Source organism: Amblyomma americanum, chromosome 10, assembly GCF_052857255.1.
Source record: "Amblyomma americanum isolate KBUSLIRL-KWMA chromosome 10, ASM5285725v1, whole genome shotgun sequence".
In the NCBI taxonomy this organism is placed as follows: domain Eukaryota; kingdom Metazoa; phylum Arthropoda; class Arachnida; order Ixodida; family Ixodidae; genus Amblyomma; species Amblyomma americanum.
This window is the reverse complement of record NC_135506.1, coordinates 17,894,930-17,919,552: the sequence shown is the minus strand read 5'-3', so window position 1 is coordinate 17,919,552 and position 24,623 is coordinate 17,894,930. Positions and strand designations below refer to the sequence as shown.

Here is a 24,623-nt window from a genome sequence, read left to right as displayed (position 1 = left end):
GCCTGGTGTAGGTTAATGTTCAAAATAATACACTCAGTTTCAGACCACCGAGGATCGGAACCGCAGGTGAAGAACATAATGATTGACAGCAAAGACAAATGGCTTCTATAGGCTTGAATAACGGGACAGATAAGTTTCAAATTGGTGTAGATTGTCTGCTTGTAAAAGGTCCTGGGGCAAGGAATTCCATTCATCTATGGTTCTGGGGAAGAAGGAGTATTTAAATGAATTGATTCGGGCCGTCATGGGTGTGACCTGATCTTTTTGAGAAGATCTCACAGCTCTAGAGGAACGCTGTGTCATGTAAACGCTTATGTTCAAGTTGAAGTGGTTAGTATATAGCAGATAAAACATTTTCAGCCTGGCAACTTTCCTTCGCTTTGAAAGTTGAGGCAAGTTTAGTTCATGAAGCATGTCAGTCACTGAATCTGTAGATCTGTATTTGGACAGAATGAATCGAGCCGCCCTTCGCTGAACTTTTTCGATCCTGTCAATTTGGTTTTTCTGATGTGGGTCCCATATTACGCTTGCATATTCCAGTGTCGGTCGTACCAGTGCGAGATAAGCTGTTAGTTTTGCTTTTGTGGAAGCAAGCTTCAGTTTTCTTCTTATGAACCACAATTTTGTTTCGGCCTTTGAGCATATGTTATTGATGTGTGTATGCCAGTTTAGATTTGAAGTTATAGTGACGCCTAGATATCTGAAATGGTCGACTCGAGTTATATAGTGCCCGTTTATTTCATAATCAAAAGAAATTTTTTTTCGTTTTATTGGAAATTGTAAGCAATGAAGTTTTTGCATAATTGATTTCCATTCTGGATAATGTGCACCATTGGTTGATAGTGCTCAATGCCGAATTTAATAGTAACTGGTCTTCTTGGTTTGAAATGACAGAGTAAATTAAACAATCATCCGCAAAAAGCCGGACTTTAACAGGGGGCGAAATAGATACTGCATTATCATTGACGTAGCATAAAAATAACAAGGGACCAAGCACAGACCCCTGAGGGACTCCCGAGGGCACTCCCAGGACGTCTGATTTGGCGCCATCTAATTCCACGAACTGGGTTCTGTTAATTTGGTAACGCATATCTACTACTATAAGTGCACAGGGCAAAACACATGTCTAGAACGACCGAACTGTGTGCTCCGCAGCTACCAAAGTCGCTGCGACGATGCGGGGAGGCAAAAAATGACGATGAAATCCTATGAGTTTAACTTCACATGCTTGTATCCAGACAATTTTTAACCAAATGTTGTCGCTAGACATCGCGTGCTCAGCCCGAAACACGCCAAGAACGTATTCTAGACGAGCGTTTTGCCCTCTGTAAAGCAATAAGCGCACTTTTTCTGTTTTAATGCGACAACATTAGAAGCCTCATATGAGAAAAAAAAATGTGTCATTGGTCATGAAATTCGGTCATTGGCTGATAGAAGTGACGTCAGTAGATCAGAACTGACTTCGCTTCCTGTATAGGCATCAACAGCTCCTAAGGCTATGGCATTGCCAACACTATGTACTTTGATCTCTGAGAATTTTTCTGAATAATTTTGCTCCTGGACTATAATACACGAAACTTCTTTCCAACTTTAGTGCATACAAAGCTACAGAACACGTGCTTTCGAGCTAACTCGCATCTCCTATTTCATATTAGAGAAACCTGCACATTCAAGACTTATTTTTTAAGATCTTGGCCAATCGTCTGCACGACACTGGAGTTCTCGGTAGAGCCAATCACTTCGATGGGAGGCATACGCGCAGGTCCCCTGTGGTTTTGGGCTTCGATCCTTATGCGATACGCCTTCGACAAAGGCGCAACGCGCACAACGTGCATGTTAATCGTCCAGTCTTCGACGACATGCGAGTTCCAAGTGGCACTTCGAAGATCCTCACGCTTCCAGAGGACCTTGTAGAAGAACCCCGGCGCATTGTGCTCGATGGGAAGCATCGGCGTCCAAGTGATGACCATGTTTTGGGAGCGGTCCCTGCTGACCTCCACCCGGTCTGGGTTTCTGTGAGGCACGTCCTCGGGTGTCCTGCACGTCGAAGATGGTCCAGAGGGTACTGAGGGGCCGACCTTGTTATGTGCTATTGCTCGAAACGTGTAGTTGGCCCAGGGACTCAGCGGCAAACTAAGCTCAGTGTCCGTAGGAGGAATGTCCACGGCGGCGTTCTCCCAGTTATCGGGGCTGAAGGAGGTGCTGTACTGGAGAGTGTAGGACAGGATGGGAGCCCTGCTGTCTTCTTCCGGCGCTTTCCACTGCACGAGAGCTTCGAGGCCATCGCACCGTGTGACCGTGATCTGTGGCTCACCAGGGACATCTGCACAGGACAACGATTTACAACATAGGAGTACCTAAGACAGTCGTCACCGGAGCGTGTGAAATTACTTGCTTAGCAGTGGCGCGACTCTACACGTATCTGTTCTAATGCGCAGCGCGCGCTACTATACCGCGCGTGCCTGCATCGAAGAAAATGTGCGGCTTCAAATGATAATTGATTTTTGATTTCATGGAGCTTAATGTTCCTAAGTGATTTCCGTTATGAGGGACGCCCTAGTGGAGGGCTCCGGTTAATTTCTACCACCTGTGATTCTTTAACGTGCACTGGCACTGCACAGTACAGAGGCCTCTTGCCTTTTGTCTCCATCGAAATGAGACCGTCGCGGCCGGGATCAAACCGGCGTCTTTAGGGTCATCAGCAGAGCACCATTACCACTGAGCCACCGCGGCGGCTGCTCCATGATTCACAGTACGAATCATTACACCTCTCATTAGCTTATTTGACTTATAGCTGCTGCAAAGTTCACTTATAATAATAATAATAATTGGTTTGTTTGGGGAAAGGAAATGGTGCAGTATATCTGCCTCATATAGCGATGGACACCTGAACCGCTCCGTAAGGGAAGGGATAAAGGAGGGAGTGAAAGAAGAAAGGAAGAAAGAGGTGCCGTAGTGGAGGGCTCCGGAATAATTTCGACCACCTTGGGATCTTTAACGTGCACTGACATCGCTCAGCACACGGGCGCCTTAGTGTTTTGCCTCCATAAATACGCAGCCGCCGCGGCACTTGCCGATTTCAATTTCTCGTCGAACCAGGGGCTTTTATTAGTTGGAAACGGTAAAAAATGAATCAGCAGTGTCGCCAAAACGGGCAATTTTTGCGAACAATGATCGGTGCATCGGGACATGTTCCTCAGGTGCGTCAGGGCAAAAAAACCCGCCAACCCTGAGGCCAAGCTTGCCGACCATTCAGTTGCAAAGAGCGATCACGAGGTTAATAATAATTGGTTTTGGAGGAAAGGAAATGGCGCAGTATCTGTCTCATATATCGTTGGACACCTGAACCGCGCCGTAAGGGAAGGGATAAGGGAGGGAGTGAAAGAGGAAAGGAAGAAGGAGGTGCCGTAGTGGAGGGCTCCGGAATAATTTCGACCACCTGGGGATCTTTAACGTGCACTGACATCGCACAGCACACGGGCGCCTTAGCGTTTTTCCTCCATAAAAACGCAGCCGCCGCGGTCGGGTTCGAACCCGGGAACTCCGGATCAGTAGTCGAGCGCCCCAACCACTGAGCCACCGCGGCGGGGCAGTTCTTTTTGGGTTTGACGTCACTAATTTGGATCAAGTAGCGGGAAGTTTCTTAAAAGCAATTTTTCTCATGAATAAATGCGTTTTTTGCTGCCAGATAGGCGTCAAAGTAGCCAGTCGGAGCGATGGAAACAATTTTCACTAATACCATAAATTGCACGAAGTTTTCCTCATTGACTTTTAAACGACTGTAATGTGTGCTCCTTTCGGCTATCGCTGGAAAGGTTTTTCGATAGGCCTGCTCTGGTCTTATAGTTCCATACTGTACCACCGTTTAATTATCGTACCGAGGAACATCCACGCACTGCGCTTGCAAGAGACGTTGCTGATGTCTTTGTAGTTGCCAGGCCGTCCTTTCAGGTTTTGTGCTGGTAGGTCCCTGTGTGCGCTCCAAAGGCACGCGGCTGTCGCGTGACACGTGGACTGTCCAAAATTCGTGTCGCCACAGCACCTAGTGCAGTCACGTGTTCGAATGATAAAAAGTTGTATTGCTATAACTTACGGCTAGCTACAAGTTTCTAATTACAACCACGAGCCTAAATGCAATAGCTAAAGCTAATAATTATAATTTAGTTAACTAACTTATCGTTCAAACGATTCATAATGTTTCCTGACGTCCGTCACAAATTATGTTACTGTGCCTGCAAAAGGCGCCCTTAAATCAAGAAGCTTACCTAAAGATTATAGGCGGGCTTCGCTCAAAACATCCGCTAGAGAGGGCGTTTAAGTTTCGTGGCTTTACCGTACGGCAGCAGGTTTTTCAAAAGCGTTCGCTGGTAGAGAATTTAATAGCCATTGCTGCAATCAAACTTGCTGGTAGACTGCTCCATATATCGACGCGATTTGTTTAGAAATGTTTCTGGAAGCACAGAAACTCCTTAGTCAACTACCGCAGCAGCGGCAGTCACGTTTGTTAAAGTAAACTGAGGACAACTCCATCTAATTATTGTTCTCAGTAAAAACACTCTCCGCATGTTCGTCCGGCCACAAAAGACGCATACATATGCGAGAAAATTGGATTAAAAAACTCTCCGCCAGTCGATTCACACTACCCACCGCGGTGGCTCAGTAGTTACGGCGCTCAGCTGCTAACCCGAAAGACGCGGGTTCGATCCCGGCCGCGGCGGCGGAATTTCTATAAAGGCGAAATTCTAGAGGCCCGTGTGCTGTGCGACGTCACTGCGCTTTAAAGAACCCCAAGTGGTTGAAATTTCTGGAGCCCTTCACTACGGCGTCCCTCTTAGCCCAAGTCGCTTTGGGACGTTAAAACCTAATAAACCAAACCAGTCGATTCACACTCTAGACGTCCGCACTGAAAAGGACGGGCTGCCACCGCTGTGAAGCGAATAGCGGCGTTGCGTAGCCTCCGGGATGTGAACCCTGAGGAACAGTTCAGGCACGCATTTTACTAGCGAAATCGGCCACAGATGGCGCCACGTGCATTCTGTTTTCTGGTTGCTTCTAGCGCATTAAAGCTCCGTTCTTTTTTTTTGTGTGAGTGTTCTCTTTGTGAGAAGGATGCAATGCCCTATCGATGCAGGCCATCTCTTCACTGCTGTCGGTATTCCTTTAATGTAATATAGACGCAACGGGGTAAACTGACCGAGGCCTCCTGTCTGGACCTCCTCGATGTCCGAAGCGCGTTCGAGTCCGCCATCTGTGGTGACGACCCGCAACTCGTAGAGGGTGCCCGCTTCCAAGCCCTCCAGCAGGATGCTGTCCTCGTTTGGCTCCAGAGGGGTGGTCAGCCACTCCTCGTCACTGTGATGCCGGTATTGGACGTAGAAGGCGTTTCCCGAATGGCCACTCATCGACGGCAGCCACGTCACCTGAAAGTCCACGCGCTCGCATCGTCTCGTCTAGTACTGTTCATCGCCACCATGAGGGCGGCAACTGTCGCGTTACAAGCAAGCAATTCAGTCATACGCATTGCTGGGAAAATGCCTCTGGCTATGCTTCCCAACTCCTGGAGTTCGCTTTTCCAGTTTGATATGGCTGCCCATGCGCTTCACTGCGACAACGTGAAGACACACGAGCAGAGAAAATGCACAAGACCGAAGACAATACGAATCATGTCTTGTCCCCTTTTCTTTTTCCCCCTGTCTGTGTCTGGTGTCCTTCCGAGTGCCCTTTTCTCCTGTCATGCGTCTGTCTTGTGTATTTCTTCCTCTCGTGTGCCATCACGTCTCCTGAATCCAGAGCATTACTCGCCGTGTCAAGGGGATGTATGATAAATAACTAGCCAATGTAGGACCATTGCTGCAGATAACTCGGTCTTCAATTCTGAGAGACAAACGGTTCTTTATGTGCTGATCACGCGTCCAGTTTGAACAGATTTTTTCCTGATACTCTGGCAGGATGTATGATTGAGCACCACTTTGTTCTCCATTCCGCGGTCTTTGTTTCTTAACTTTATAACCACCACTTTATCTAGGTTCAGGTGCGAACTAGATGCTACAACCGGAAACCGAATAGATCGGAGTGCTCCGGAAGGCTGCAGTTGGTGCCAATTGCCTGAAATAATAGAAGTTATTGAGCTAGGCATCGGGCTTATAGTATAGTGCAGATCTGAACTTATCCTCAAGTGTTAATGTGCGCTCTCCGCGGCTCCCCCGTAGAAGAGTGCAAAATTAAACTCGTCGCTTGAACGGCGCCTTACCTTGATGCTCGCATTGCCACCACTGTCCGGAATGTGCGCCCACTTGAAGTTCGGTACGTCCGGCACGCGCTCCGAATGGTCACCCGTCCGCAGCTCGATATAGTAGCGTTCACCCGGTCCCAGCGCTGTAGCCGCCCGCACAGTTATTCGGTACACGGTGTTAGGCCTGAGGCCCGTTAGCCTGGCTTTCGTCTGGAGCGGATCACGCACCGGAGGCAGTCGCTGCCTCTCGGGTTCCAGTGAAGTGCCTCTGATTTCCTGGTAGTAGATGTGGTAGCCCGTCAGCACGCCATTCGGTTGCTGCGGCTGCTTCCAAGTCAAGTAAAGACCTGTTGAGCCCATCGAGATGCCTTCAAGGGCATCGACAGGCCCGGGTGTGTCCTCGGGCGTCGTGAACTCGACGGTCTCCGATGGTGGCCCGTTGTACTTGTTGTTGAACGCAAGGACGCGGACCACGTTGCGTGCGTAAGGGCGGAGGACATTTAGCTGCGCTGTCGTTTTGTCGGCCGCCACCACCACCTCTCGCAGCAATCCTTCGCCTTCCTCGGGCGTCCACGTTTGGACCTTGTAGCCACGAAAGTGACCCCGTACCGACTCCGCGCTAACAGGACTCCACGAGAGCTCCGCTGACCGTGGGCCAATCACTTGAATCAGCTTGAAGTCCTTGGGCTTCTCAAGAGGCGCGTCTTCTCCCGAGTAGCCGATCACTTCGGTGGCGAGCGTCAGTGCCTGTCCCATGCGATTGTATGCTTCGACCCTGATCCTGTACGCAGTGAATGGGGGGAGACCCTTGACAACGTGCATGTTCTGCGTCCAGTCCTCTACGATTTGCGAGTGCCACGTATTACCTGGGGGTTCGTGACGCTTCCAGAGCACCTTGTAGAAGAAGCCTGGTGCGTTGTGATCAATCAGAGGCATTGGCTTCCACTTGATGACCAGGTTGTCTGGGCGGTCTCCGCAACCGACGACACTGTCAGGATTCCTGTACGGTACGTCCTCGGGTGTCGTGCACATCGTCGACGATGGATCAGAAGGCGCTGAGAGACCGATCTTGTTGCGGGCCACTACTCGGAACGTGCAGTTTGTCCACGGGCTCAGCGACAACCGGAACGCTGTGTCGGTCGCTGGAATGTTCGCGATGGCATTCTCCCACTCTTCGTGACTGAACGATGTGTTGTACTGGATAATGTAGGACAGGATGGGTGACCCACCGTCACCTCTGGGCTTCCATTCCAAGAGAGCCGTTCTTCTCTCGCACACCACGCGTTTCACCTCCGGTGCTTGGGGCACATCTGAAAGAGCAGACAGAGCGCTCGATGAAAAAAAAAGCATCAAGACTATTTCCACTTGTCAGATAAAACGATGAATGTGCGGAAGGAATTTCTGGGGGCTAGGAGAGTGTATCAAAATGCATTCGAAACTGTCTGCCTTGACACACAGCAGGCTTAGATTTCTGGAATTTCAAAGTGTGGAAGAATACATGAAACTGCAGGATCCAATAGAGAGGGGGAGAATGTGATTGGGCAAATATTTAAGGTGGAATATGTGGGTGGGGACTGGGGGTGGTATTTGGCTGTAAAGATGTAAGATAGGCGTCACGCACAGACAGGGCTCGTTGTATTTGTTAGACCGGAAACTCGCCTTATCTATTATATTAGGCAATCCATCACCTGCCGGTGCGCGGACGCCGTCACCAACGACGCCATGACTTTGCCGAATGTGTCATGCATAGTTGTCGCAGTAAAATAGAAGCTAAATACATCAGGGCATGTAATGCGAAACTCAGGTAACCGGTGGTCTTTAATAGTAGCGGAGTGGATTCAAAGACAAGGCAAGCGTAGCAGAGCCGACTTATAGTGAGGTGGGCGGTTGAGATTAGGAAGTTTGTGGGGACTAGTTGGCCGCAGCTGGCACAGTGCATTGGAGGAGTATGAAAGAGCTAGGCCTATGTCCTGCAGTGTGTATGGTTAGGCTGATGATGGAATACAACTTGGCATACACCTTGTACGATAAGCGTGGCCTGCGCGCGGTCGCTGTCCAGCTCGGTATTTGCCACGCATGTGTAGACGCCCGAGTCGAGCACCGTGACCCTGGTGATGATGAGCGTGTTGTCGTTCGCCAACACCAATCGAGGATCGGCCTCGAAGTCTATGGACTGGCCGCTGAAAAGCCATCCGACGGCCAGCTCCAGGGTCGGGTCCGCCATGGCACGGCATTGGAACTTCGCAGCCTTGCCGACCGCAGCCTGCGCAACCAACGAGTCCATGCTAGAATTTAGTAGCAACAGTTTTACATGCCAGTTTTCGGCGACCACCGCTGTATTAGACGCCAATAACAAAAACCGAAGTAATGGCGTCAGTTCTCATCGTGTCATGGGTATATTCCCCTCAGACTACAAGTGGAAGACATTTTTTCAAATTTCTAGTTTTGTCCGAAGAAGACGCCTATATTTATCACCGAAGAGGTGGTCCCTGCGGGTATTCGAGTCAAATTTGAAATCTCTGCGGGCACCTTGTAATTGAGAAATAATTCTTAAAAATCTCTGCTGGCAGTAGCTCGCAACCGCTTAGGGCTGCACACCATACTGCGAGTCCCCTGCCCCGATGACGTAAGTGGGCAGAGGCAGCAGCCTTCAAGCTCGCCCTGTATGCCCACTGACGTCATCGGGGAAGTAGGTGTGCGGTCAGGTGTGTCGCCCTAATTGGTTGCGAGCTACTGCGAGCAGCGATTTTTTTCAATTATTTCTAAATTATTGGGTACACGGAGAGCTTTCAAAATGACTCGAACACCGACAAATACCATCTTTACAGATCTGTTGCACTAGAATATGACCATCAAAATCATTTCAGGGTCTCTTTAAAGACGCATGGAAATTATGGAAAAAAAGTAAGATGCTTTAAATCACCTCGTAGTCCTCAGGCGGCTGGATGATTCGCGTCCTCTGTTTGACCTCTAGCAAGCCGTCAGCCGCAGCATTCCCAAACCTGTTGTAGGCGTCGCAAGTGTACCTGCCCCGGTCGCTAAGTAGCACAGTGTCGATTCTCAGATCTCCCGAATCCAGGATGTGGTGGCGCCCTCCTTCAGTCAGCTCCTGGTCGTCTTTCTTCCATTTCACCACTGGTCGCGGCGACCCGAGGACGCGGCACCGCAGCGTCACGTGCGACGCCTCCGCTGACTGCGTCAACTGTGGGGGCGCCTCCACGATGAAGGGCGGTAGCGCTGTAGTAATATCCAAGATAACCAGATGAAATTAACGCCGTAATATTCAGAACCTCCACGACATGTCTCAAGAGTTGGAGCAGTAGGGCTGAAAGTATAAATTAGTCTCTGACACCGCCACTTTACTGGCACCTACTGCCCCATAACGCTTTTTCAAGCACCTATAAAATAACGAAGCCATAATAGCAAACCAAGACGGCAGAAAAGGTGCGTAGACGGAGCGCTGATTCACAGCAAAGAACCTTTGCAGCTGACACGAAGGAAAAACAGAAGGAAAATCAAAAATAAAGTGGTCTCATTGCCAGATTTAATCCTCGTCGTTAATGTCGAACCTCGTTATAACGAAGTTGAAGGGGCCCGGCGATTACTTCGTTGCTGCCGTAGCTTCGCTGTAGCCCGTGTTTGCCGAGCTTCCAAGGGGAATCATCATTCGTTCGTTATATGCATTATTTCGTTACAAACCGTTTTGTCATAACGAGGCTCGACTGTTCTGCCTAGCCCAACTACGCACACTTTTGACTCTATTAGGCTTAAAAACGGTTTTGAGGGAAGGAAAAGCGCAGTAACTGTCTACTTTTCGATGGACACCTCAACCGCATCGTGAGGGAAGGGAGGAGAGAAGTGAAAGAAGAAAAAGGTTGCGGTAATAACTGAATTTGGACAAAGGTTAAATCAGGGACTGCTGCCGCACGGGCATGGACATGCGCTCTAATATAACTCTGAATATATTTTGCGCATTAAACTAAGGTGAGGGTATGTATTTTTCTGCAGCCGTCTCAGGATGGTTTCTTCTTCTTTCGTTAAGGACTTGTCTGGCTGTGGGCTTTTCCTTCTCGTTAATTTGTAATACTAGTAATATATCGTGGTATGCGATCAGCCCCTGGCTTCATTTGGAGTGCCCCTCTTGCAGTGCCAGCTTTCAAATCTTTGGGTGGTGGAGTGTGGAGAGTTGTGGAAACATTTCGACCACTCGGGGTTCCTTAGCACGCGCTGACATCGCGTGGCACAACGGCACATGGACGTCTTGGGGATTTCACCTCCACTGAAAGGCAGGCACAGCGGCCTTGACAGTAGTCTATAAGCTGTCCATTTTCTATTGTCCATTCCATTTAGTCCATTTAGTCCTCTCTCATTGGTCACTCAGATGTACTCGCGGCTTTCAAGCGCCTGTATGAAAAGACTCGACTATTCGCTGGTTGGTGACTGGACCTCACCATTGGCTGCATATCGCAGCCAATGGCAGCCAATGTTGAGGCCCTGTTGCAAGCCACCCACAGGCCGGGTTGCTTCCCACAGACGCTTGAAAGCCGCGTGTTTATCGAGTGACGAATGACATATGGTGAAATGTACGCTAAATGTACAATGGAAAATGGACACCTTATGGCATAGAGACCCTGTATTTAATACAGCGGTATGTTAAGCATGGAAGTGCTACACCTGTATTCATCGTTCGAGAGTATACATTCTCCAGTAAATGCCATTCACGTACCCTTTGCTCGTGGCAGCTGTAAAAAGTGGCTTGTAAATGGCGGTCTGCCTCATTGTACTAGCGGGGAGAGAAGTCACCAGTACACATGAACGTCAAAGAAATCATATAGCTTTGTTATCAGCTGGTAGCTGGAGACCGCATCTTCGAAGATGAGCTTTGGGCTGGGGTTTCACTCGCCGCGGTGGCTCAGTGGTTAGGGCGCTCGACTACTGATCCGGAGTTCCCGGGTTCGAACCCGACCGCGGCGGTTGCGTTTTTATGGAGGAATAACGCTAAGGCGCCCGTGTGCTGTGCGATGTCAGTGCACGTTAAAGATCCCCAGGTGGTCTAAATTATTCCGGAGCCCTCCACTACGGCACCTCCTTCTTCCTTCCCTCTTTCACTCCCTCCCTTATCCCTTCCCTTACGGCGCGGTTCAGGTGTCCAACGATATATGAGACAGATACTGCGCCATTTCCTTTCCCCAAAAAACCAATTAATATATGGCTTGGGGTTCTCTAAAATGTGCTAGAAAAATCATCCGAACAGTGACACACTTTGCATCTATAAGCCAAGATCGTCATTTGCGCATCCTGGAAACTCCTTGTCTCCTATAGTACACGCTATAGTTAAAATGAAGCGTGTGGTATACCCTCGAGGTCAAGTGTGAAACATCTGTTATTGGAACCTCGGAGATAGGGCGAGGAGTGCAACGCGTTGCGTACTGTCCTATCTATAGGGCGAAAGCAAGAGCGTTGTTCGCAGTTGGATGAAAACGTCCTAAACGGCGGTGACAAAGCACATGGAAATGAGCAATTGTTCATCGGTGATATGGACTGCGACCAAGAACAGATCTTTATGTACACGTGCGAGCAATGCGGAATCGAAGATTACACGTTCAAGAAAAGAATTTGGTTTTATTCCTGTATCAAACTCAAAAAGCCACCAATGGAATCATGCATCCAAAGGCAAACTACTTCGGGAAAAGAAAAGAATAACGGTGATAAAACGCTCACTTTCCGATCTCTTTCATTGTAGATTGCTTCATACTTTGTACCTAGGTCTACTATTACTAATATTTACCTTTTTTTATTTGATGACGTCTCAGACGTTGGTGCGAAACTCCGTTTACAGTTAAAGTCCACAAGTTTGTTCAGATTAAGTGCTCAGTTTGAAGTGTCTTATATAAGTCTGTTCAGTTTGAATGACATGAAGGTTTATTTGCTGTGAAGTAGAAAGGCATTATCCTAGCCGCACTGCCATCGCCTAGAGTGAGAGCCTGCTGACCTGGACAGACCAGACTCAGTCGCCGCCGTGGTTTCGCCGCCGCCTCAGCGCTGACCTAAGCCCCCGTTACATTATTGCGACTATTACTGCGCCTGGTCAAGTGGCAGCGATAGCACAACTGTCGTTAAATTCGGGCCATATGCATGCTTTTCCTCTTTCCTGTTAATTTTTTCGTGCGCTGTAACGCGCGCAGAAGAACAGATAAAGCTGTCAAAAAACAAAACTCTGCCAGCTTAAGAATGCACTCCGTTCGTTCGCACTCCCTCTGGCAATGATAATGACGATGATGGATCAAGTAATTATGATGGAAAAGCTCCACAACGGCCAGAAGCACACAATTTTGCTATTACCACGTCGTATTAATTGTCATGTAAAAATAAAGAACTTATAATATACAAGCGCAGAGTTACATCTTCATGCAGCGGCCGCCGCGGTGGCTAAGTGGTTGTGGCGCTCGGCTGCTGACCCGAAAGACGCGGGTTCGATCCCGGCCGCGGTGGTCGAATTTCGATGGAGGCGAAATTCTAGAGGCCCGTGTACCGCGCGATGTCAGTGCACGTTAAAGAACCCCAGATGGTCGAAATCTCCGGAGCCATTCACTGCGGCGCCCCCCGTAGCCTGAGTTGCTTTGGGACGTTAAACCCCTATAAACCATAAAACAAACATCTTCACGCGAGTAGATGTTTGACATTCACGGAGATATCAGCAGCGAATGACTAGTTAGATATCTTCCATCTGTTATGTTGTTTCCAAGTGTCGACACTCCGAAAGCTTTCTGGTCAAAGACTTTGGAATGCACTTCGCATCTGGTGGCCCAAAGGTGCCAAAAAAAGTGCAGATAGTGGATTTCAGATTTTAATCTTTAGATAAAGGTAACATTGCCGTGCGCGGAAGAACCAAATAAGCTTTCCTATGTGCATTTGTTTGATTTATGATGAGGGCTCACAATTAGGACACTTTCTTAAATTTCTTTTCCAAATACAAGGAGAAGAAAATCGGGGAATAACCCTTAAATGCAACCTGCGTTAATAGAAGCAATTAAAGTTTATCCATGACTCACCGGCAACGTGAAGGTAGAAGTCCCGGAAGGCATAGCCGTGAGGGTTGGAAGCGTTGCACTGGTAGACAGCCGTGTCGTTCTTAGTGAGCGCCTCGATATTGAGCACGGACCCTTCGACCTTACGTCGCGCGTTAGGCTCCGCCCTCTCGATGGGCACACCGTTGACGAACCACTGCAACTCGGGCTCGGGTACACCCGCGGTGGCACATTCGAACTGGACGCTGTCCTCTTCAGCCGCGACTGTGTTGTTCGGCACATGCAGCCAATACGGCGCTGCCTCCACCTTGACGTCTATGGTGTGCTTCTGGTCAGCACCCACCCCGTTGCTTGCGTGGCACTCGTAAGTGCCTTTGTCCTCGAAGCCCACCGACTTGATCTCCAGCGTCTTGTTGGCATTGTCGTAGTCGAAGCGTTCTGGTGATGTAAGAATGTCTGTGCCCCGCTTGCTCCAGGTGATCTGCGGCAGTGGCATACCGCCGTAGATGCAGTGCAGCTTGAGATTGTGGCCTCGGAGTGCGGTTAGGTTAGAGGATGACGCGTATTGCTGGACTGGGGCAAGTACCGCATTTCCTGCACTGGGCAGAGGATCTACTTGCAGCTGGACCTTGCTGACGATTTTGTACTCACGCCGGACATTCGATGATGCTACGCAAGCGTACACGGCATCCGAGAGCTGGTCGTCCAACCCCACGCTCGAGAAGTGCAGTCTACCTTCCGGATCGACCACGAGATTCGAAGAATTGATGCTTCGCAGCGCACCGCTCGCGTGAAGAACAACCCAGAAAAGTAGAGGGGGCGGATATCCTCCCACGGGCGGCTCACATTCCAGCGACAATGGGGCACCCTCCAAGGCACGGGCCACCCTAGGTAGAGGGTCGGCGACCTCGCCCATCTTGGCCTTGCGAACCCAGACAGCGTTGGACATAGACGTGCCGTACACGTTCTTCGCGTGGCATTGGTAGAGTCCTTCGTCATCGTCATGGGGGTTGATGAAGACGAGCGAGCCCCGGCCTGGCTGCTGAGTGATGCGGTCGTCGAAGTGGACGTGGTTAAACGCCCGGCCGTTTTTTGTCCACTTGTAAACGGGTATGGGTTTTCCCTCGGCCTCGCACTCCAAGAGGAAGGGTTTGTCCAATTCATCGTGTGAGAGAGGCACCGTGTACAGTACTTCGAGTGCCGGTTGTTTCACCATGGTGGGCGGCGAGGGCTGCAAAGTACTGGCTACAGTTGCTGCAGCAAGCACCAGGAGTGGCAGCGGCCGCACTGGTTCAAGCGTCATTCCTGCGTGTCAGATCATGTCTTGTTACCCATTGATGTGTAGAAACTCTGGCATCAAAGGTCCGCCGCAAAGGTCTGTTGCTGTTCGGAGGCAGACAACGAAGTTCGCGGCTTTAACTCCCGGCCGCAATGACCGCACTTCCATGGAAGCAAAATGCAAGGACTCACTCGCAGCGAGATTTCGCGGCTCTCTCAGGAACCCTGCACGTGACTGATATTAATTCGGAGTCCTCCATTATATCGGTATGTATATTTATACAACAGCCCTCCACTATGTTGTTATATTTGTACAGGAGCCATCCACGATATCTGTATATATATATATATATATATATATATATATATATATATATATATATATATATATATATATATATATATATATATATATATATATATATATATATATACGGGAACCCTCTGATATATAGAAGTATTCATAAAGGAGCCAGTTTTCAACGTGCCTCATAGGTGCGGTTTACTTGAGCGGCCCTTGCCCACCAGCTGGCCATGATCCTCCAGTCTGAGGGTTACCTTCATGTCTTAGTACGATCTTACATAACGCCTCTTCATTATCCCCTCATAGCCCGCACTGTTGCTGCTTTCACAGGTAAAAACTAGTTTACTAATTACGCGACTGCCTAGGGCTGCGCGGACATTGCTAACGTTGCCCACATTTGAAAGCTGAGGTTCTGCTCATATCTGCTCGCCGCTTCCCCAAACCTCGACAGGGATTTAAACTGGCGCTTTGCTGCCTTACGCCGTATACTGACAACAAAAGCACATGCATGAGGGCTTATGGGTGGCTTCGCAAGGATAGACAATGTAATCAGTGCACGTATTCAGACATCGGAAGTGTGCAAGCGGGTGGGTTATGGGTGGCGCTTTCTGGAGAATGGAGGTGGGTGGCTAGTAGCCGGTGATTTCGGAATGGGTCAAGGGGGGGGGGGGATCCCGGAGCTCCTCCCCCGGAAGGTGCTTCCAGAACACACCCACACACAGATACAAACGTCCGAAAGTGCAGGCTTCAGAAACACGGACCACGGCTAATTAGCCGAGGACAGTACTGCTAACACAGTAAAAAATGCAAAGCTGATCATACGATGGGATGCGACAAATGTGCGTCAGTAGCACTGTTCGTACGTTCCTCTTTTACCTTGATCGCCTTCCCAACGCTTCCTTAAATTTCATCGCGCCTTACCTTTTTCGTTCCGCTGCTCTGAGGACTTCTGTTTTGTGGAAACTCCTGAAGGGTATGGGTGGAGGCGTGTGGAGGCGCATTGGTGGGAGATGCGATTTTACCGGGGGAGTGCCCGTAGGTGTAAACATCGGAGGGTGCTCTGAAGGAGGCCCATTACAAAACCGGAGGGTGTCCCAGAAGGTGGGGGCATTGGGTTGCAGGCTTGACACACACACAGATCGCAGCTTTTTCGCGGAAAGAGGACTGTACGGTTCACACAGTAAACTTAATGTAACCTAGTCAAAATGTCTTCTTATACAACCCTAAAAGAGTCGGCTATACGTTTAGCGACCTGCTTTTTCGTTTACTGCTTTAACTGTATAGCCTTTTTTTCAGCGAAAAAGCTGGGATGTGTACGGATGAAGCCGCCACCCTCCGGAAGCACCATCTGGGGGATGCAGCCAACTCTACCCTTTAGAATTCTGCAACGACCACAAGCCCACGTAAAACCAGAACGAGAAAGTGATGGCGATGTGAAATTCAAAGACACAACGGGAACGCGATCAATATAAAAGTGAAATGTCCAAGTAATGCGGCTAACGCTGCTTTTTCGGACGACATTGTATGATTACCTGTGCATTTTTTATCCATACTTGGTTATGATTAGCTTAGACACGTCGTATACTGCTGCATCTGAGCTCGCCGTACCTGTACTTTCTTACTTGTCAAACTGTTTCCTCGGGGACAGATGGAGGGGGGCCGTCTCTGGCTGGTCTTACCTCTTCGGCGACGATCGTCTCAAGACATACCGCTCCTTAATTTGGTGACTGTGCTCGTCTGTGTGTCTTCCTTCTCTACGTGTCCAAGTTCGCGCTGTTCTTCAGGAAAATGTCGTACCAACTCGCCCAAGCATCCGTTTGAACAAAAAGCTGCCTGGTGGAGAAGGAAACGTGTGAGGCTGAGGGGAGCTTACCAGTTTGTAATGCTACACCTCGCTAGCGCTCCTCCTCTTACGGTGATTGCAGAGGGACGCTGCACTCAAGCTTCTGCAGGACGACAGTAAACAAGACGGACGACCTCGCAGGGCGCAGACATTACAAAATTCAAAAAGAGGCAGCGGTCCATAAGCGATATGAGCGGCTTTGCCTTTCCAGTGTTATCAGTGACAAAAAAAAGCAACCTAGATGTCTTTGCGAAGTAGAAACTTTTGCGCCATTCACGCTTTAGTACTCGGCGAGTGGCCGGAGTTGTTTAGAATCAGGGAGTGCGCAGAGCACGTCTTTATCATTTGTGCGAGGGATTTATAGTGCCGAGTGTACACGTCAGATTTTTAAATCTACTGAGAGCCATTTCTCAGGATATAGAATGAGCGATTAGTCAATTGCGTTGACTTGCGCTTATAACCCCGCATGAAGGGGCGATATTGATTTATGCAATATAGCGTCCCAAAAAGACTCAGATTATGAGGAGGGCTCCGGATGATTTCGACCGCCTGGGGTTCTTTAACGTGCACTGACATCACGAAGTACACATGCCTCTAGCATTTCGCCTCCATTGAAATACGACCGCCGCTGACGGGATCGAATCCGTGCCTTTAGGGTTAGAAGCCGAGCACCATAACCACTGAGCCACCGAATAATGAACAAGAATGGAAGTTTACTTAGTGTGAAAGTGGCGCCGGCGAAGGTGAATTTTCTTCCTCTTGACACCCGGGTGAATTCTTCTTTTGACTTTTTGTAGGAATGTCCTAATATGCTCCTCACTGACATTAAAAAATGGTGAGCCAACCATCATTTCCAGCATTTCTGCTTGCTCCGATTAGTGTGAGAAATAAGAAAATAAATTGGTTGTCAGTCACGCTTACCCGATCTATGAAATTGTAGCTGAGGACATCCACGCGGTCAAGCAAAAAATATTCTGAAGAAACCGAGCGCGTAGAATATATCGATAGCCCCGCCTTGTCCTTCATAGCCTCGTTTACATGAACCCCACAGCGGCGGGTCGAGCAGGGGATCGAGATGAGGAAGGTCAGCCCACCTCGACGACTCCGCGTTAACATGAACTCTATTTTAGCGAGTTGAGACCGGTTCAACTGCAGCGACACCAAGCGTCGGGCATGCAACGGGAGAGGGCAGTGGCAGCCCCAAGATCGCGCTACGACACCGCTGTCTCGAAGGCGCCGCAAGCGAAAAACAGGTTCGCATTTATCATCTCCCCTCCCACTAACACTACTCTTCGACTCGATCCTGTTTACATGCTTCTGCCCTTGGGGTCGAGCGAGTCAACCCACCCCCCTGCAGCGGAGTTGAGTGGACTCGCTCCCTCGACTCCCGGACCCGACCAACGTTTTTAGATCTAAAAACGTTGGGGCAAACAGTGTGGCGAGCGCCACCGCGCGGCAGGAAAGAGAAAGGCGACACTCCGCGCGCCGGAGCTTTCAAACTGAAAGAGATCTAAAAACGTTGGACCCGACTCCGTAGTGTTTACATGAACCCAGTAACAGGTTTTCAGCTCAACTCCTCAACTCAACACCGTCATGTAAACGCCATTATAGTAAGGTAACAACACTAGTAATGTCGCAGGGTCCGGCTCTGACGTGCATGGTAAGGCGGCCGGTGTAAAGTATTTCTGCTGAGTGTAAGGGTAACGCTTCCCCTTGCGGTATCAAGTGCGCATGCTCATGTTTGTACCTGTTCTTATATAAGCGGACTCTTGTCTGATCATGCACACTTTGTTCCCTGACATCCGACCGTTCACATTGTGTCTAAAGGCGACGTGTTCCGCAGGCCGCGTTCACCACTGTTCTTCCCCGCCCCTTCCTCCAGCTGCATCCCTAGTACAGAGCCGATCACACTTGTCTAGAGCGCTCTAGTGGTGCCACCCGGCGGAAATAAAGCGAAATTTTGAAGTAGGTATTGACTTTCACTGATGATAATTGCGTTGGAGAGCCGCCTAATAGACATGTGAATCGCGCAGGCACCAGTGCCTTTACCCAGCAAAGCAGCTGCGATAAAATTTAATTTAATTTGCTTCACAGCACACCACTCAAGCGGTCTAGACATGTGTGATCGACTCTGTACACTCCAGAGAAACAAGTGTGACGTCGACGATTCTTCCACCGCCAAAGCCACTGGAAAGTACGGGTGACGCTTAGCAGAGCTGGACCATCTGGAAAAGGCAGTTTACTCTGTTTTCTACTGCGACCGGACGACGAAAGCAGCCTAAAGAAGTTTAGGCAGCAACACTTCTTGTGACAATTCCTGAAGAAGCAAGGCGGATGTTCTATACCTTCAAATTCACAAAAATGAGGGCGAAAAATAAGACCTCAATAAGCTGATTGAAAAATTTTAGACCCACTACAAACCAACAACGAATTTAACGGGCAACGAGTTTCGTTTTGGCTCCCGAGGTGAGCGCGAGGGCGAATTTTTTCATCGTCATCATCATCACCATCATCAGCCTGACTACGCCCACTGCAGGGCAAATGCCTCTCCCATGTCTCTCCTATTAACCGTGTACTTTGCAAGTGGCTAATCGATATTAGAACTCTTGCTCGCTTGTGTGAATTCGGACAGAGCTACAGGACAGTCTACTACGCAACCGAATAATTACAAGAGTCAGAAACAAGGACCTTCAGCAGAAACATTTGTCTGAAAATCCGTCATATGCCCAAACTGGAAATATGCCGAGCCAGAGAACAAGCGAAGGACCACTTTAACGAAATCAGGGAGGCAGAAATGAGCACAACAGATGAGGCCTGCGTACATGCTGTGAAATCGAAAGCTGGCCTCGGAATTTTCCCAAACTGCTGTTTCACGGAATACGGAAAAGCAAAGTGCCCTGCGCAAGGCGAACGAACAAGTGTGGCGGCCGAAAACACTTCGCACATGCGGGTCGTTCAACTAGAAGCGCGACCGAGGGGCCAAGGATGCAAGATAAAAACAGGTCGAAATAGCAGAGGATGACGGTTTTCAAAGTCTGCAAGTCAGGGCAATTGACAGCCACGACCGCTGGTCGGCGACTGTCGACGTAGCAAACACCGCCATACGCTGCTGCAAAATAGATACCGCGGAGCCAACTGTTGCGTCATGCCCGAATCGACGCTCGCAAACGCAACCACGCAGCCAGCACAAGATAGCCGCTCGACGCTACTGTCATTTTTCAGCCGTGCAAAAAATGCAGCCAAGATGGTTGAGCTTCGGGTCGCTAGACAGCGCAATCTACCGTGGCGCTATTCTTTATCGTGGAACAGGCAGTTCCTGTTACGCTGAGTGGAAAGGTGGCTGAACGCTCAGGTTTGACTGGCAGCACGAACAATGTGGACGCCTCGGAAACTAAGGAAACAGTAGAAGGATTTGGAGATGTTTTCCAGGGCCGGGAGCAATCACGTCGCCTATGACATGGAGCTGAAACCTCGTCGTCAAGCCAGTGAGACGAATCGCCATCGCCCTTCAAGAGCCCGTGAGAGCCGAGCTGGACCAGGTGGAACACGACGGCGACGTTGCTAAGGTAACAAAACCGACTTCCTGGTCGAGCCACATGGTTGTAGTAGTAAAGAAAGAATAAGTACGTATACATATTCTTGGACGCATCGGACTTAAACAAGGTACTTCTCAGAGAGCACTACCACATGCCGACGTTAGAAGATATCTTACCACGGCTGCATGGAGCGAAATTCTTTTCTACCCGAAATGCATCGTCAGGATTCTGGCAGATAAAGTTGGCCGAGCCGAGCTCCCGCTTATGCACGATAAGCACGCCCTACGGCCGATACAAATTCCTGCGCATGCCGTTCGGCATCGCTTCTGTGCCGGAAAGTTTCCAGCGGGAGATACTCCAGGTACTATATGCTCTATGGGCGTTCAGCCGTCGTAGTAGACGGCATATTGTTTTGGAGACAGTCGCGAGAGCAACACGACCGAAATTTGGTAGCTTTGTTGTCACGATGTAGCCGTCACAGCTTGAAGCTCAATACGAACAAGCGCAATCCCCTGCAGCCCAGAGTCCGCTACATCGCCACATTCACATTGACTCCAGAGGGGCTGTGCCTGGACCCCAGCCGAGTCGAAGACATCATGCAAGTGCCGCCACCACAAAACCGTAAGGGAATCCAAGTTTTTCTTGGAATAATCAACTTCGGGGAGATGTTTGTCCCTAACATATATCCACGTTGTCTGCGCCACATCGTGATCTGCTGAAAAACGACGTCGCATGGGTCTGGACAGACCAGCAACATGACAGCTTTAGTTTGCTTCGAACGACCCGCTCACAGACGTCAGCCCTTGCCTATTTTAACCAAGAAAAGTCAGTCAGTAGACGTCAGTCAGCACGGATTAGCAGCCGTCCTTATACAGGACGGGCAACCGGTTGTCTACTCATCCCGTTCGCTAACAGAAGCACAGAAGCGCTAAGCCCAGATCTAGAAAGAAACATGGGCCATGGTTGATCCATGGTTGGACGAGACTTCAAGATTATATCTTCGGCCAGAGGTTATGTCGAGTCTTATCACGTACGGGCCTCCAAAAAAGATATTCAGAAAGCCACTTCGTGAATGCCCGCTACGATTGCAACGAAGAGGCTTGTTTTGCGAAGATTCCCAATCAAGGTGACGTAGTACAAACCAAGAAAGGGTTGTTTCTAAAGATGACACGCTTTCTCGCTTCCCGAGTGCTTCGGAATTAAATGACGAGACAAAATAATCTAAAGTCAGCGCTATTGCTTTAATTCCTGCAGGTGTCAGACCAGCTGCTCGAGAGCATTCGGCACGAAACTACTGGTGTCTTCGACTGGTCGCTTTAGATCGCTCTAGAGCGCTCCGAGAGGCGACCGCACATTCGGCTGGTCGAAACCGGCCGCTCTGACTACCGGCTGGTTCTTTCTGAGCGCTCGCCTCCAGCTCAGAGCGCTCTGACGCGCTCCGAGAAAAAAGTCGGAGCGGCTCCGAGATGAGTTCACGTGACAGAGCCACTTCCGCCATTTTGCGAAAGCGGTGCGAGGCCTCGGCGTTCCCTGCGCATAGGCTGAAGCAATTGTGTTTGACGCAATCACGTTTGCTGCGTTGTGTTTTGCGGGTGCCGCGCTGTGTGAGGCAAAATGTTCAAGAAACGCCGGATAAGCATACGTTAGGAAAGCGGTCTGTGTTGCTGTCGCATGACAACAACGATTCCAGCAGCAGCTCAGACGAGGACGACAGTGCTATCCACAAGGCGATGTTCGAAAAATGAGCGACCCGTGGGACGGAAAGCCGGGGCAGCGATCGATACAGGCTAAGCGGTGACCGCGATGCAAAGTATGTGCGACCACGTGCGGCTAAATGCAATCAAGAGACCTTACGTGCGGCTACTGTTGACATCAGCAGCGGTGCCGCGTCATGGTTCCGGAAGTTACTTCCTCCTTCTGCCTCCTGCGCTTCTGCTCTAAAAACTCGCTGACAATTCGGCTTGGCTAGTCTTGCTATGCGCTCAGAACAAGAGCGGCTCCCACTTTGCCAGATCCTAACCGGATCGCGGGAGCGACCAGTCGAAGACGCCATAACGAAGACGCCACTATGGCTGAACAGCACCGCTGCTGCCTAAGTCCAGTGGTAGATTTCGATCTGTAAATATACACTACGCTTACCGCTGGCACGAAGGCATATCCTCACCTGAAAGGAAAGCAACTTGATGCAGTTGACAATGGAAGGAGTTCTTTAAAGGCATTACAGGTGGGCTTGAGGCTAGCAGTTAGAGAAGATTTATACCTCGGTAAAACCTTGGCAACTATGAACTTCACATGCTTTGGGGACAGAATATCTTGTGGTTGCCAACTTTAAGTATTCCGCATTTTTAATGATGAAAGTCTACCCCAGGGCTTGGTCAACATGCCTTGACCCTACTAGGGAGTGCGCCAGATGACCGTATACTTCCTCTTGACTCCTTTACAGGGTAATTCTGGTTAGAGGGTAGACTACAAGTCATAGAACAAAGCAGCTTTGAATCGTATCTGGATGCAGTGTTTTTTTATGCGGCTAGGCTCATAAACATTGTGCTGGTGCCCACGGAGCCAAATTCCTCTGCAGTGACTGCCAGACAGACTATTATCTTAATTTTGGGAGGGCGTTTAATTTGACCCATGAACTGCCTCATTTCACTCATAGGGGTGGTGCAAACTGGGAAATTGCGAAGTTTCAAAAGCATTAAATTTTATGGCGCTGTCCTTCAGCTGGTCTTTTCATAGTCAGTAAGCGTGATACTTGGGTGGGAGCAAATAATTCAGCAAGATTGGCGTTATGATATCTGTGAATAATAAAAACCAGGCGATGATTCGCAAATTTCAACAGCTGTTGCCCTACTCTCCTCTACTGTACAGAAATTCTTCCTGGTTAAATTCCAGTTAATTTTGAATCTTAAACAAGGGCACTGCTCTGCGTTTAAGCAACCAATCCTCGCCCCCCCCCCCTCCCCGTTTGTAGTGCTACATCGCGACTATTAAACGAACAAAGGCTCCCAAACTGCGCCCACTGAGAAACTGGCGATGTGGAAGAAATTGAAATAAAGGAGGCGTTGATTTGTCTTATCAGCTTTACACCTCTGTGTTCATCGTGTAAGTCCGGTAGAAGGTTTGGGTATGTCCTGTGACGTCATGTTTCAGCAATCTATACGCGCATAGAGTGCTGCAAGTTTTATCGGACAAGTTTTACGTGTACGACGCCGTTGTTTTTTTTTTTTCGAAAGCTGTCGCCGACAAGAGACTCGTGGTAACTCATAAAAAGAAAGTTTTATGCAATCACGTACAGGCTTGTGTAAGAAGCTCACGAGCTCAAAGCATAAAATGAAATTAATAAATCTAAGGCTTTTAAAGCAATGATCGGTGGATTTCAAGTTGCTGTCTCACGGCTCCATGGCGCCGCAACTTGTAGAAGTGTATTTGGAAGCGCTGAAAACGGGCTATGCCGCGTCGCAGCATGACTTTTTTTAAGTACGATCAGTGCAAAATGCAACACGAATGCGACAACCGAGGCGTGAAAACAAAATTCCCAGGGACGCCTAATTCCGTTATGTGTTGGCAGTGCCATAGCATTACAAGCCGGGGATGACTAGCGGAAGTGACGTCGCTTACCGTCTGGTGACGTCACTTCATTCCATCCAATGGGAATGCTCTGGTCTGGTAAGGTCAGTTACCTCCAGCCAATGGGCGAATTTTATGACCGACGACGCGTTTTTGCTGGCCCTACGGAGTTCTAATGCTTTCGCATTAAAATAGCCTATGCCTGAGAGTAAATGCACGGGAGTTGCCACTTAGAAAGAGTGGTGATCATCATTCGGAAGGGAAATCCATTTGGGCGTTCTGGCAGTGGGAACTTCTCACATAAGAAAGTTCATCCCATTACCGACCATACAAAATGATTGTCTTAACTTTAGTTACTTTCCGCGAAGCTGCAATGATTGGAACTCTCTTCCAGACTCTGCTGTTTTGTCTGCATCATTAACTAAATACGTGCAGAATTTAGATAGGTTTGTGTATGGCACCAACCCAGAGAGGTACGGCTATTTTTGAAGCGAGCTGTTTTCCTTGTTTTTGAAGTGATGCATTTTGTTTATTCATTTCGGCGTTCTGGCAGTGGGAACTTCTCACATAATAAAGTTCATCCCATTACCGACCATACAAAATGATTGTCTTAACTTTAGTTACTTTCCGCGAAGCTGCAGTGATTGGAACTCTCCTCCAAACTCTGCTGTTTTGTCTGCATCATTAACTAAATGCGTGCAGCATTTAGATAGGTTCGTGTACGGTACCAACCCAGATAGGTAGGGCTATTTTTGAAGCGAGCTGCTGTCTTTTTTTTTTTGAAGTGATGCGTTTTGTTTATTTAATGCGTGTGTTTAGAGGCGATTTTCTATTA

The 24,623-nt window shown here is 49.1% G+C and overlaps 1 protein-coding gene across 3 annotated transcripts; it reads right to left on the bottom strand.

Annotated features, from left to right (window-relative positions):
- LOC144107125 (neuroglian-like) lies at positions 1 to 16,675 on the bottom strand. 3 transcript variants are annotated; one of them, XM_077640115.1, is made up of 7 exons: positions 16,522 to 16,675; positions 13,285 to 14,565; positions 9,156 to 9,469; positions 8,252 to 8,495; positions 6,251 to 7,542; positions 5,195 to 5,420; positions 1 to 2,323 (listed from the first exon to the last, which is right to left on the bottom strand). In XM_077640115.1, exons 2-7 carry the CDS (start codon positions 14,561 to 14,563, stop codon positions 1,677 to 1,679), a joined length of 4,002 nt encoding a protein of 1,333 aa, XP_077496241.1. In that variant the 5' UTR covers positions 14,564 to 14,565; positions 16,522 to 16,675; the 3' UTR covers positions 1 to 1,676. The 3 variants fall into 3 exon arrangements, with proteins under 3 accessions (XP_077496241.1, XP_077496239.1, XP_077496240.1); XM_077640113.1 differs by having other exon boundaries at positions 16,451 to 16,667; XM_077640114.1 differs by having other exon boundaries at positions 16,465 to 16,667.
- Between the last annotated feature and the right edge of the window lie 7,948 nt (positions 16,676 to 24,623).

Bases quoted from the DNA above. Each gene is read 5' to 3' on its own strand.
- LOC144107125 (XM_077640115.1), bottom strand. From the start codon at position 14,563: ATGACGCTTGAACCAGTGCGGCCGCTGCCACTCCTGGTGCTTGCTGCA. The intron at 9,470-13,284 runs GTGAGTCATGGA...ATATTACTACAG, and splicing joins CTTCTACCTTCACGTTGCCG to CGCTACCGCCCTTCATCGTG. The intron at 2,324-5,194 runs GTCAGTTTACCC...TGTCCTGTGCAG, and splicing joins GGTCCAGACAGGAGGCCTCG to ATGTCCCTGGTGAGCCACAG.